The 15,542-nt window shown below is 44.0% G+C and overlaps 1 protein-coding gene across 1 annotated transcript in view; it reads right to left on the reverse strand.

Annotated features, from left to right (window-relative positions):
• Positions 1-15,542, reverse strand: part of LOC143299749 (reelin-like) — a 126,933-nt gene that overhangs the window by 18,330 nt on the left and 93,061 nt on the right. Inside the window, 11 exon segments of the mRNA XM_076613134.1 lie at positions 659-869; positions 2,415-2,752; positions 3,680-3,887; positions 4,491-4,684; positions 6,201-6,378; positions 7,028-7,168; positions 8,599-8,767; positions 10,269-10,376; positions 12,022-12,163; positions 13,057-13,309; positions 15,295-15,448. Of these exon segments, the coding sequence (XP_076469249.1) occupies positions 659-869; positions 2,415-2,752; positions 3,680-3,887; positions 4,491-4,684; positions 6,201-6,378; positions 7,028-7,168; positions 8,599-8,767; positions 10,269-10,376; positions 12,022-12,163; positions 13,057-13,309; positions 15,295-15,448 (2,096 nt within the window).

Here is a 15,542-nt window from a genome sequence, read left to right on the forward strand (position 1 = left end):
GTGACCAAGAAAAACAACTATTCTTTGTATAATGCCTTCCAACCATAATTGTTCAGGTTTCTGTGCCAAGTAGTGACCAAGAAAAACAACTATTCTTTGTATAATGCCTTCCAGCCATAATTGTTCAGGTTTCTGTGCCAAGTAGTGACCAAGGGAAACAACTATTCTTTGTATAATGCCTACCAACCATAATTGTTGAGGTTTCTATGCCTGGTAGTGGCAAAGGGAAACAACTATTCTTTGTATAATGCCTTCAGGACATATTTGTTCAGGTTTCTGTACCAAGTAGTGTCCAAGGGAAACAAGTATTCTTTGTACAATGCTTTTAAGTCATAACCATTTAGGTGTCTGGACCACGTTGTGACCTCAGGAAACAACTCTGTAGTGGACGACAACCGACACACACACACACACGCACACAACACGACCACTCAGGCTTTTCTTTGTATAATGCCTTCAAGACACATTCGTTTAGATTTCTGTGTCAAGTAGCGGCCAAGGAAAAAAACTACTTTTTCTACAATGCCTTCAAGTCATAACCGTTTAAGTTTCTGGGCTAAGTTGTGAGCAAGGAAATAACTCTGTAGTAGATGACAACCCCCCCCCCCCCCCCACACACACACACACACACTGCAGACGACCACTCAGGCCCACTCACAGGCCTGGCAGTATCGTCCAGCTGGCTGCAGTCAGGACCAGTGTACCCATTGTCACAGATGCACACGGGGTGGCGACAGTACCCATGCCCGCTGCAGAAGTTTTCACAGGCCTCCCCGACGTACACGTCCGCCAGAGCCCACTGATGGGGTTCAGGGTCGTCTCCCTGCATTCCCTCCCCTGGCTCCTGTCGCCACCGAAACCGGGTCCCGCTGAAAGAAGGGAGGGGTCAGCGTCAGCGCATCCTGTCAAATGTCGTTATCATCATGAGGATGATATGTATTTGTTCTCACAATCAGCATGTCCCAAATTGATACGAGGATCGACGGGTGCAATAGCCGAGTGGTTAAAGCGTTGGACTTTCAATTGAGGGACCTGGGTTCGAATCACGGTGACGGCGCCTGGTGGGTAAAGGGTGGAGATTTTTACGATCTCCCAGGTCAACATATGTGCAGACCTGCTAGTGCCTGAACCCCCTTCGTGTGTATATGCATGCAGAAGATCAAATACGCACGTTAAAGATCCTGTAATCCATGTCAGCGTTCGGTGGGTTATGGAAGCAAGAACATACCCAGCATGCACACCCCCGAAAGCGGAGTATGACTGCCTACATGGTGGGGTAAAAACGGTCATGCACGTAAAAGCCCACTCGTGTACATGCGAGCGAACGTGGGAGTTGCAGCCCACGAACGCAGAAGAAGAAGATGATGATACGAGGATGATTTAATATGGTTCTTACAGTCAGAATATCCCAACAAATTATCATAATCAGGAATATGATTTTTATGGCGTTCATGGACAAAACATGCCATCACTCGCTAATCACAACTAAAAATCACTTACTTACTAACCACAATCCCTGACCACAACTCAAAACCACTTACTTGCTACCTACGACTCAAAAACACTAACTCGCTACCCACAGCTCAAAACTACCTACTCGCTAACCACAACTCGGAGCTACTTACTTAATAGCCAGAATCCATGACCACAATTCAAAACCACTTACTCGCTACCCACAACTCACAACCACTTAACCACAACTCAAAACCACGGACTCACTTACCACAAATCACAACCACTTACTTGCTAATCACAGCTCAAAACCACTTGAATGCTAACCACAACACAACACCACTTACTCCCTAACCACAAACTCAGAACCACTTACTCCCTAACCACAACACAACACCACTTACTCCCTAACCACAAACTCAGAACCACTTACTCCCTAACCACAACCCAAAACCACTTACTCCCTAACCACAACCCAAAACCACTTACTCCCTAACCACAACACAAAACCACTTACTCCCTAACCACAACCCAAAACCACTTACTCCCTAACCACAACCCAAAACCACTTACTCCCTAACCACAACACAACACCACTTACTCCCTAACCACAACTCAGAACCACTTACTCCCTAACCACAAACTCAGAACCACTTACTCCCTAACCACAACACAACACCACTTACTCCCTAACCACAACACAACACCACTTACTCCCTAACCACAAACTCAGAACCCCTTTACTCCCTAACCACAACCCAAAACCACTTACTCCCTAACCACAAACTCAGAACCACTTACTCCCTAACCACAACCCAAAACCACTTACTCCCTAACCACAACTCACAACCACACATCAGAACCACCTACTTGCTAACCACAACTCAGAACCACTCATTCCCCGAACCACAACTCTGAACCACCCTCTCCCTAGCCCACAACTCAGCAACACAAGCACTCACTTGGAGGTGGGCAGGCCGTTCAGGGGCACCACAACCCTCTCCCACACAGGCCAGGCGTGGCCGTACAGCAGGCTGGGCATCTCCGGGTACTGGGCGCAGTGCCCGCTGGCGTCTCGGCAGGCCGGGTAGAAGTACTTCCAGGTCAAGCCGTGGTCCGTGGAGTACTGCAGGTGCACTGGGGGCAGGGTTCGGTTCTGGGCCTCCCCGCAGCCCACGTTGATGAGGAACTGCAGCTGGTGGCCGTCTGCCACGTACACCTCCCGCGACACCAGCTGCGAGGCCTCTCCTTCCTCCGTCGTGCCCACCGCCACCCCCTCCCGGCCGCAGTAGTCCTCCACCTGTTTGGTGGAGGAGCAGGTGGAAACATCAGTCATTCAGTCAATTATTTAATCAATCAATCAGTCATTCAATCAGTCAGTCAATCAATCAATCAATTAATCAAGAAAGAAGCACAATTTCTTACAGAAACACTCCCACTGCTTCTCTGTCGCAGTTGTCGCCTTCCTGTTCGACAGAGATCAAAGTAAATAGATGGAAAATTAAACAGATAAATAAATCAGTCAATAAAGAAGCACAATTTCCACAGAAAGACTGCCATGGTTTCCTTGCCATAGCAGTCATCTACCTGTTTGATAAAGAAGTCGATAAAAACTTCAGTCAATCAATAAAGAAGCGTAATTTCTTACTGAAAGACTGCCACTGCTTCATTTTTGCAGACATCCTCTACCTGTTCAGTAGAGGAGCAGGTGGAAAAATTCATAACTCAATCAATCCAAACAGATGCATAATTTCTCACTAAAAGACCGCCGCCCCATCCCTGCCGAAGTAGCCCTCCACCTGTTTGAGAGAGAAGTATATGTAAAAAAATAAGTCAATGACTAAATCAATCAATCCATCGATCAATCAACAAAGAAGTATGATTTCTTACAGAAAGACTGCCACTGCTTCCTTGCCAAAGTAGTCCTCAACATAACTGAAAGAGCATTCAGGGGGAAAAGGAAAATGGCTTGGTTTCAGGACCCCCCGCCCCCAACCCCCCAAAAAGGACCAAAAATAGATAAATGAATTAAAAAAAAAACAACACAGAGGTATCCCAAGAAGACAGTCACAATATGGTTACAAGCTCACCAAGGTCTCTTGATTTTACAAACACACACACACTAAAATTTTTTTTCAAAACAGAGAGAGAGAGAGACCAAGAGACAGAGAGAGAGAAAAACAAAAAGCCTGAAAATAACAAAAAGCGTACGTCATGGAAACCTTGCCTTCATGTTATCGGCAGACACCATGTCGCGATAGTCAAACCCTGACGAGAAGTTCAGGGTCAGCTGATGGGGGTTGACTTCCTCCCCGTTGACGCGGATGCCGTCGATGATCCAGTCGCCCATCTGTCGCCCTCCGTTCTGAGGCTGCCACCAGCGGAAACGTGTGTTCTGTTTCTTAGCGCCTGGGGGCAGTTTGACGCTGATAAACCTGTCATACACACACACACACAAATAAAATGTTCATAATCTGGAAATACGGTTTAATCTGGAAGACTTACATGCTATAATTTTACAAAATGAAATGATTACAATCTGGAAATGCAGTTTCATCTGGATGACTTACAATCTATATTTGTTACAAGTGGATTTTTTCCCCCCCTTAACCTATCATTTATGTGGGTGTTCTGTACAACAGCTGACAAACCTATCACTTACAGGGTGATCTGTACAGACTGTAGTACAGATGTACCCATCAAACCTATCACATTGGTGTTCTGTTATTTATGTTTGTGTTCTGTACAGATTGTAGAACAGGTGTACCTTCTGAACCTATCACCTATGTGAATGTTCTATCACTTATGTTTGTGTTCCGTACAGATTGTAGTACATATGTACCTATCAAACATATCACATGGGTGTTCTTACCATATGGGTGTGTTCTGTACATACTGTAGTACAGATGTACCCGTCAAACATATCACTTACATGGGTGTTCTGTACAGACTACTACAGATGTACTCGTCAAACAAATCACTTACATGGGTGTTCCGTAAAGACTAGTACAGATGTACCAATCAAACAAATCACTTACGTGGGTGTTCTGTACAAATTGTAGTACATTTCAGCCAGGGGTTCCCAGGTGATGCCGCTGTCTGGGGAGTAGTCGAGCAGAACGCCCTGGTCACGCCTGACCGGCACCGTGTTGCAGCCAAACATGAAGTAGAACTGAACCAGCATCGAGTTGGTCAGGTTCAAATCCCTCGACACCAGCATGCGTGTGCACCCCTGGAAAAAGTTTTTCGGAGACAGACGAGTGTCACGCTGTATCGCAAGCACGACAGGGTTTGGGTGGATGTTTATAATGATTAACAGAGATTCAAAAATAAAGTTTTAAAGTGGACAAATAACTTTTTCAACAATTAAGTGTGGGGGGGAAAAAAAAAGAGAAGAAATTTCATGAAAAGGTAACAAGCATGATGTCGAATGCACAGTGAGGTAAAGCTACAAGTGTGCATTGAAGGAATAGATTAACTCATTCTATCCCACAGCTACATGCCTGCTACAACTCCCCTGGACCAGCACTACATGAGACCACTGCAGTAAAAAGTGGGCTGGTTCACTAAAACGGCTAACAATGATGGAGAATTGTTGATATAATAAGTCAAACAAAGATTCGTTTTCATGCTTCCGGAATCCGTAAACGGTTCAGTTTAGAATGCGAACTGGACCATGCAAGAATAAACGAAATTAGAATAGTGTGTTGGTACGAGAATGCTTGCACCTGGTCCACAGGGAAAGCAATCATGGTATGAGTTAAGTCTTACCTAGAGTAGAACGAGTTAAAAGAAAGGTTAACAGTCCCACAACCTTTCAGAGCCATCCGGGCGATGGATTCATATCCACAGTGTCTTATGCTCAGCAGGGGAAGGCTGAGCCCAATCTTCCCCTTCCTCCATTTTAACCTGTCCCCAACCGAAGTCAGGTACTCCATTCACACCTGGGTGTAGTGAGGAAATTCCCGAGAAAAGTGCCTGTCCACAAGGACACAGCACCATGCCGAAAACAGAACCTTGAACCCCGATCACCGGGGAACAGTGGATCAGAAGTCCTATGCCTCTCCTCTTCTTCTTCTTCTTCTTTGCTTTCAACAGCTACGCAGTCAGGGTCGAAGTCCGAGGGATGCCACAAACTCGGACGTCCGGTGAAGATCGGCTGCCATCCCCCAGAGCTTGGTGTTGAGGTCAGCACCCCCAGGCCAGGACTGCTGCCGCATCTTCTCATACAGGGGGCAGTCTTGGAGAATATGGGATGGGGTCTGGTCAGCCTGGCCGCAATCACATAGGGATGTGGCTGCCACTCCAATCCTCTTCAGGTGTGCTCGGAGGCCGCAGTGTCCTGTGCGAAGGCGGTAGATGGTAGTCTGGTGTCTTCTCTCCAGTGTCCTGATGGGATCTTGGTGTGCCTGGTAGCCTCCGTTCAGGGTGACCCAGCCTCTTCGGAATCTGCTGCGGAGGAGAGTTTTTGTTTCCTCATATGTGGCAGGAATAGTTGGCTGTGTGAGCTGGCTTCCTTCCTTAGCGAGGTGGTCTGCACGCTCGTTGCCTGGGAGGCCTACATGTGCAGGCACCCACTGGAGGGTCGTTGGGGCTGTTTGGGTAAGGGTTGTGAGGGAGGCCTTAAGGGACGTCCTATGCCTAACTGGTTACGCCACGGTGCCTCCTTTGAAAGGAAACAGTTCCCAGAGGTCTTTATGTTGTTTTAAAAAAAAAAACCACACACATGTTGTATCCTCTGAACTCACCCCAGTGAAATGCAATGCTTGTCCTGCTGACAGCACCCTGCATGGTTTGGTGACCTTGCCCCCGACGACCTTGACCCAGTTCTCTCTGTCATAGCCATCGTTGAAGTCCTCGGTGAGGAGGTAGGGGAGTGGGGAGAGGGGGACGCTGCAGTCCGACCCCTCCCACCCTTCATCACAGCTGGTGGAAAATAAAACGGACCAATCAAAAACTTGCTTATTTATGCACCAATCAAAAACCTGCTTATTCATGGACCAACCAAGAACCTGCTTTGTTGCAGAGCATGACAAAGTGGAGATTTGTCTTGTCATCCCTCCAACAACATATCCCTGTTAGTGCAGAAACAGCTGCATACAAGGCAAATAAGTATACAAGTATTAAAAAAAAAAAGAAGCAAAATAGTCATGTACACACACACACACACACATGCACACAAACATGTGCTCATACACACTCACACACCTACAAACCAAGCACATGCATGTGCTTACACACACACTGACACACACACACACACACACACATAGCCCTAAAAGTACAAATCCACCCATACTGTCACACACACCACACACACACACCAATTCACTACACACATGCTCACTGCTCTAATTAATCTAATTAATCCTTTCCTTGTATATTCCCCTTTTATTCACACACACACACTCAGATGCACTCACACACACACACACACACACAAAGACACACACACACACACACAGAAACAAACACACACACACACACACTAAACCTCTACTATCACTCAAAGACAAGACACGAAATCAAAGACAGAAAACACCTGGCCGCACAACAGCGCGGCCCCAAGACTTACACACAAGCGACAGGTGAGCAGTGTCCGTGTCCCCCACACAGCCCGGGGCAGGAGGAACCGATGAACAGGTGAGACAGGGCCCACTCCTCGTCCTGTTCAAACCCCAACGGCTGCAGCCACCGGAACCGGGTAGACTTGGATCTGAGAAAAAAAAACCCAGCAATATATAACCCACTCATACCATGGTTTGATGAACATGCCACAAAGAAAAAAAAAGTCATATGGGATAAGGGTCAGTTACATAATAATGAAAAGACGGGTGCAATAGCCGAGTGGTTAAAGCGTTGGACTTGCAATCTGAGGGTCCCGGGTTCGAATCATGGTGATGGCGCCTGGTGGGTAAAGGGTGGAGATTTTTACGATCTCCCAGGTCAACATATGTGCAGACCTGCCAGCGCCTGAACCCCCTTCGTGTGTGTCCGCAAGCAGAAGATCAAATATGCATGTTAAAGATCCTGTAATCCATGTCAGCATTCGGTTGGTTATGGAAACAAGAATATACCCAGCAATCACACCCCAAAAGTGGAGTATGGCTGCCTACATGGCGGGTTAAAAATGGTCATACACATAAAGCCCACTCGCATATATATGAGTGAACGTGGGAGTTGCAGCCCACGAACGCAGAAGAAGAAGAAGAAGAAGAAGAAGAAGATAATGAAAAGTGTAGACCGGTAATAGGAAAAATATGATCATTCATGGAAATCATCATGATAAATCATCATATATGACCATCCATCTATGCAAAATATGTTTATATCCAAGTTGCCAAATAAGTAATACATTCTAATAGCCAGAGCATAATATTGTGGGTCCATGAGAGAATCGTTCTACATTTATGTGTCTCAGAGCAATAGTCTTTTTGGTATCCAGTTGTTTTGAAAACTGGAGCTTTTAGGATTTGTCTGAAAATATCTAACTTGAGCAAGTCAGGATCAAAATATTATCAAATTCCACTGGTACTGATTACACTCAAGATGTTCACATTCAAGATAATACACACCACTGGTAACTATGTCGCTCAGATATGTTCCCCTTCATCACCAATCTCACACAACTAGTAATTATTTCTCTAAGATTTGTTCTCATTCACAGCCAATCTTACACAACAGGTAATTATTGCTCTTAGATCTGTTCCCATCCATCATCAATCTCACACAACTGGTGATTATTTCTATCAGAAATGCTCTCCTCAAACATCCATCTCACACAACGGGTAATTATTTCTCTCAGATCTGTTCCCCTTCAACACCAATCTAACACAACTGGTTGTTGGGTTTTTTGTTAGGTTTTTTTTTTGTTTTTGTTTTTTTGCAATCCCATCATCTGCACCATTTCAGTGACATAACTCCCAAGCCACTCATTCCGAGTCCCCGATACATGGCCACACTCGGGCCGTTCCATCATAGTCTCAGTGCCGGCACTCAGCATGGAAACATCAATGCAAGAACACGACACGATTATTCCTGCCAGTAGTAGTAGGAGAAGGAGAAGAAGAAGAAGATCTGAGAGAAATAAATACACAACCGGCAATCATGTCACTCCGATCTGTTCCCCTTCATCGTCAGTCTCACCTGGCCCTCTCAGGTAAGACGAGCGTGACCCGATTCCAGCCGGAGTAGAGGTCGGAGGAGTAGGTGCTCTGGGTGTAGTAGTGGCTGCACTGCAGGTTGGAGGGAAGGCAGGCCGGCACCAGGAGGCTCCACGTCTGACCCATGTCCAGGGAAAACTCCAGATGGATCTCTGCAGAAGCACAACATGTCTGTTTTGATATCGTATTTGGTGTTGGTTTTTATTACTGTCACTACTACTACTAGTACTAAGGAGGAGGAGGAGGAGGAGGAGGAGCAGAAGAAGAAGAAGAAGACAACAAAGAAGACCACAAAGAAGATGATGAAGAAGACGACAAAGAAGAAGATGACGACAACGAAGTAGACGAAGAGGATGAAGAAGAAAAAGACAAAGATGAAAAATGGATACTTATATAGCATTCTATCCAGAAAACTGCTTCACAAAACACATAATATTCTACATAACACATTACATCAATGTTACATATACTCACAAGAAAACTGCTCAAGATGCTTTACAAAACACATATTCTACAAAATAGATTACATCAGTGTTACATATACTCCCCAGAATAAAAAAAACACAAAAAGACTGCTCAAAATGCTTCACAAAACACATAATATTCTACAAAACACATTACATCAATGTTTCATATACTCACCAAAATGTACCCAGTCTGCTTTGAAATCGTATTTGGTGCTGGTTTTATTACTGTTACTACTACTACTACTACTAGTAGTACTAAGAAGGAAGAGGAGGAGGAGGAGCAGAAGGAGAAGATGAAGACAACAAAGAAGACCACAAAGAAGATGATGAAGAAGACGACAAAGAAGAAGATGACGACAACGAAGTAGACGAAGAGGATGAAGAAGAAAAAGACAAAGATGAAAAATGGATACTTATATAGCATTCTATCCAGAAAACTGCTTCACAAAACACATAATATTCTACATAACACATTACATCAATGTTACATATACTCACAAGAAAACTGCTCAAGATGCTTTACAAAACACATATTCTACAAAACAGATTACATCAGTGTTACAAATACTCACCAGAATAAAAATTTTTTTTAAAAACTGCTCAAGATGCTTCACAAAACACTTAATATTCTACAAAACACATTACATCAATGTTTCATATACTCACCAAAATGTACCCAGCAACAAAATAAACAAATCAACACAACAAATACTACATAAATCCAGATGAGATATCCTCAAAACAGTACATAACAAATAAACAAAAAAACATGAGAAGCTTAACTGCAATTTAGTTCACTGCAAAAACCACAATCATTACCAACAGAAATACAATCAATTTTGGTCTATTTGATGCAGTAATTTTCATTCATTTTCTCACTCTCTTGGTCTGCTGCTGTTGCTGTATTAAGATAAGGGAGACTTTAATCTAAACTCATTTGTAAATAGGTGACGCATAAAAGGAAGACACATACATCAAAATATTTGTACACATCCAAACACCAATGAACTAAACACATGCACATGCACACAAACAAACACATACAACACACAAATGCATATGAATATAAATACACACACATCACAAGCACACATAAGCAATCATGCATTTGCAAACACACACACACACACACAAAACCATATGCCAAGGCAAGCACACACACACATTCAAATGCTAAAACTCTTACCATAACACTCGTCCGTAGCTTTGCAACCCATGGACAGATCAAACTGCAGTATGGTGCCTGCTGTGACACTGACATCCGCTGACACCGCGTAACGCATCACTTCCACATCTGTAACACATAGTCTCTGTCAGATCACCATTTAAACAAACAGCTCTTCCAAGCAATAGTCTACATAATAAAAAAAATATTTAAAAAATCCTCAACCAGTTAGTTTCAAAATGCATATGCAACAATAAACTGAAAAGTACAAAAAAAAAAAAACAAAAAAAAAAAATCACACAGTGCTTTTTTTTGGTTGCTGTTACTCATTCTTAAAAAATCATCTTGGGTTTGTTGGTTTTTCACACAGTGGTATTGAATCAAGATGATTCACTACTGTAAGGGAGAGGAGCTGAAAACTGAACGCAAAGAAATAAACAGTGATAAGAAATGTACAGACAACACAATCGTTAAGCACTGTAAGCTTGAGCTCTTCAGCGATACACACCTGGAATTCAAGCCTTTTTTCAGTTTGTCACAGTGCTGTACTCACACTCCTTAAAACAAATCTAAAAACACTCCTTTTCAAACAGTCTACTTAATTAATACACTCATCCAGAATCTGCATTCAATGGATCAACATCTATTTCTTTGTGCATGCGTACGTGCGTATGTGTGTGTTTATGTGCTGTGTGCTGGACAGGCATGCTTTGTAAAGCGCTTTGTGAGGTTTGTGTGTGTGTGTATGTGTGTGTATTTATGTGCTGTGTGTCTGACTAATGTATTACTGTATAACCTTTTGAAAGGTTTGCATGCATGCTTGTGGTGTGTTTGTGTGCTGTGTGTCTGACTGGTGTTACTGCAAAGCGCTTTGAGATTACGTACATGTATACAAGCTTGTGTGTCTGTGTGTGTGCTGATGTGTGTGTGCCAAGAAGACTGGCATGCTATTGTAAAGTGCTCTGAGAGGTTTGCGCATGAGTGTGTTTGTATGCTGTGTGTCAAACTGATGTGTTACTGTAAAGGGCACTGATAGGTTTGCATATTTGTATTTGTATTTCTTTTTATCACAATAGATTTCTCTGTGTGAAATTCGGGCTGCTCTCCCAAGGTAGAGCGCGTCGCTACACTACAGCGCCACCCATTTTTTTTGTATTTTTTCCTGCGTGCAGTTTTGTTTGTTTTTTCCTATCAAAGTGGATTTTTCTACAGAATTTTGCCAGGAACAACCCTTTTGTTGCCGTGGGTTCTTTTACGTGCGCTAAGTGCATGCTGCACACGGGACCTCAGTTTATCGTCTCATCTGAATGACTAGCGTCCAGATTACCACTCAAGGTCTAGTGGAGGGGGAGAAAATATCGCCGGCTGAGCCGTGATTCAAACCAGCGCGATCAGATTCTCGCGCTTCCTAGGCAGATGCGTTACCTCTAGGCCATCACTCCATATGTGCATGTGTGTGTGTGTGTGTGTGTGTGTGTGTGTGTGTGTGTGCTGTGTATATGACTGTTACTGTAAAGTGCTTTGAGAGGTTTGTGTACATGTGTGTGTGTTTATGTGCTGTGTGTCTCACTGGTGTGTTACTGTAAAGCACTCTGAGAGGGGTGTGTGTGTGTGTGTGTGTGTGTGTGTGTGTGTGTGTGTGTGTGTGTGCGCGCGCGTGCGTGCGTGTGCGCGCGTACACTTGTATATGTATGTGCTGTCTGTCTGAGTGATGTGCTACTGTAAAGCGCTTTTAGAGGTTTGAAAACACAATGGAATGCACCATCATTATTACCATTGAAATGCAGGGCCTCCACCGGTGAGTCGCACACCGGCTCCACAATGCCCCCGGGATACATGAGCCAGGTGGAATCCCGGGGAGCCATGGGATCATCCTGCAGCAACTCCTCCCCGTAGATGTCGCCGCCGATGTAGATCTGACAAACCACGCTCACGTCCGTCAGTCCTGACTTTTCTTTTGGTCATGTTGATTTTTGTTATTGGTCTTATCATTGTTAGCCTTGTAATTAGTTTTGATAGTTTTATCATTGTCATTATTATTATTATCATTGTGTTGAAGATGAAGATTATCATTATCATTATTGTTATCATCATTGGTATCATTAATATCATCATCATTATCATTAATACTAATAATATTGTTATCATTGTTTTATCATCATTGTCATTATCATCATTATTGTAATTGTTATCATTAGTAGTAGCTGTATCATCAGTATTATCATCATTATGATAAATGTTATACTGTTATCATCATTATCATTAATATTACTATTATCATTACTATTGTCATTATCTGTATTATCATCATCATGATGACTATCATTATAACTGGGGCCCTGGTCCAAGAGTTGAGATATCGCCCCTATGAGGAGTAGGTGCGATATCTCTGTCTCTAAGACGCTCTCCTGCTCCGCCAAGCTGGGCACGTAAGGAGGAGGAGTGGATCTTAGAGGGGGGCGGTCCTCTGCCCAAGGCAGCATGCACACCAACTCTAGCACCGACACAATCCAGTCGTTGAGTCCCAGAGTACACCACTGATGTGCATGCCGGGACAAGTTTCCTACTTGGAGGGGCTGGATGACTGGCGGTGCTGAATCGGGGCCCAGCGCTTGTAGCTTTTAGAGGCGTTTGATTGGCTAAGAGTGGACCAGGCAAGACGGGCCGTCTTTTCACTGTTAGCCGCGCGAAATTTGGCCAAGCAGAGCAAACCAATAGGCCTAGTTTGCATCAGTTTGACATGGTACAGTATATGACACCAAACCAACGCTTATAACCATTCATCCACAACACCTGTCGACTAACTCACCTGGTCGATGGCCCAGTCCTCGGGATACACCCCGTCCCGGGACGGCTGCCACCAGCGCACCTGTGTGGCGTTGGTGCGGGCCCTGGGCGGCAGGTGGATGGACAGGTAGGTGGGCCGGTTGGTGTCGGTGCTGAAGTCAAACTGCTCGATGCTGGTCCAGTGCACTCCGCCATCGATGGAGTATTGCAGGTAGACAGGTGGGGACATGCCCACCGCCGGCCCGCAGCCCAGCTTGGCGAAGAACTGAACCGTGCTGTGTTGTGGAAAAAGTCAGGGAAATAATGTGATTGGAGAGCTTTCGCTTCTTCACCTGTACAATCCTGGAATCCACAACCCTTTTCTTCTTCTTCTAAGTATTGTTCTAATGTCAAGTGCATATGCTTTAGTAACCTGACAATTGAGCATATAATTTTTCACTGTAGCTTGATGAAGCCTTTTGTACACGAAAGTGTGTCTTCACAAGTGACTGAGAACGTTGATGTTTTTGACTTTTTGCATTCATTATCAGTGGTTTCGCTTGTCAGTTTAACGACTTCTCTTTTACGAAGTCCTTTAAGTAATTTCCTGTAACTGTATTTAGAGGGTTTTTTTGTTTTTTTTGGGGGGGGTTTCTTCCAAATTTCACCCACATTTTTACCCTCGTTTGCCCAGTTTCTCCCAACCCTCCATTCATCCACATCTCCCACCCCTTCTAACCAATAATACTCAGATGTATTCATAAATACTTTAACAAAATGTCTTCAATCACCGATATGTGTGACGGGACATTAAACAAAATTCCTCCTCCTCCCTCATCTTCTTCTCCTTCGTTCATGGGCTGCAACTCCCACGTTCACTCGTATGTACACACGAGTGGGCTTTTACGTGTATGAACGTTTTTAACCCCGCCATGTAGGGAGCCATACTCCGTTTCCAGGGTTATGCATGCTGGGTATGTTCTTGTTCCCATAACCCACCGAACACTGACATGGATTACAGGATCTTTAACATGCGTATTTGATCTTTTGCTTGCATATACACATGAAGGGGGTTCAGGCACAAGCAGGTCTGCACAAATACTGAGCTGGAAGATCAGAAAAATCTCTACCCTTTACCCACCAGGCGCCGTCACCGAGATTTGAACCCGGGACCCTCAGACTGAAAGTCCAACGCTTTAACCACTCGGCTATTGTGCCCATCCTTACTCCCCTTCTAAGTCCGTTACAGTCATTCACTCACATACTGTCAGGTAAAAAAAAAAGGTCATGGGAGAAGGTTTGGACTTTGAGCTTTGGCGTTTAGGTTTGGGACTACTTGACAAAGCTGTACACTCTGATATAATGTGGCATCAACAAGGCTGGCATGCATGCAGACACCTGCAGTATTGGTCAGGAAACACTCCCAAAGATGCATCCCTCAATTTTCTCAAAAATTTCATGGCCTAACCATTTCTCTTTATATCTGTCACACTGAAAGACGCCTTCAAAACCAGTTCTTAAAGTGATAGTGCATTCTGTATCTAAAAGCCATCAGCTGATGGTAACAGACAAAGTGCTTCTCAAGTGCCATACAGATGCCCATTGACGTCCCACATGTGTTTCAATTTTTCATTCATCTGAGTTTGGTTAAATGAACACAGAAAGGCTAAGTAGCTTAATGTGTCTGTAGTGTAACAAAAAACAACAAAAAAACAACTGCTATCTAAATGAGAATACATCAGGAGAAGACCCCTTTCTTCTTGATAATGATCTGCTGACTGCAGCACACAGATGGCATATGGATAACCTTGGAGTCATCAAATTCCCTTGCAAGGGGAGTGCTTATCTACAATACATTCTGGCACTGAACAGGTTAAACTTAAAGCCAGACCAGTACATGCAAAGTTTTGTGAAAGATTTGAATCCATAAGCATAAACGCAATTTATCAACTTAAAAAATCAGCACTCAAATCATGTTGGCAAGCAATCTATAACATAGGTTAGAGATTACTGAGCCAAAGAAGCAAAAGGGAGAGAGTGATATTATTTTCTTACATAGTGTGGATGGTGATATTTATGATGATGTTTAATTACTGCAACCACACACACACACACACTCACTCTTACACACACACACACACACACAGGTACAAAACCTCAGTATTTCCAGTTCATCAACTCATCCCATCAAATAAAAACCACCCCAAAAACGAACAAACAAAAAAGTGAATGACAAAGGTTTTTTTTGTTTGTTTTGTTTTTCTTTTTTTGTGTGGCTCACCTGACACGAGTGAGGTCCAGTGGTACAGTGGTCAGCTCTCTTTCCCCTGACTGGGCCTGCACCAGACTGGAACCGGTGAAGATCTCTCCACACTGCAGTGACCGCTGTCCCCCTCCCCACACCTCCCACCGCTCTTCGTTCAGATCACCGCTGGCTGTGGGGCAAACGTTTGCTGCTTCTCAGAGGTTTGTATAACAATGATATTTCCATTGCACCTTTCACGCAAAATGCTCAAGGCACATTACATT

This window comes from Babylonia areolata, chromosome 25, assembly GCF_041734735.1.
Source record: "Babylonia areolata isolate BAREFJ2019XMU chromosome 25, ASM4173473v1, whole genome shotgun sequence".
NCBI classification, from domain to species: domain Eukaryota; kingdom Metazoa; phylum Mollusca; class Gastropoda; order Neogastropoda; family Buccinidae; genus Babylonia; species Babylonia areolata.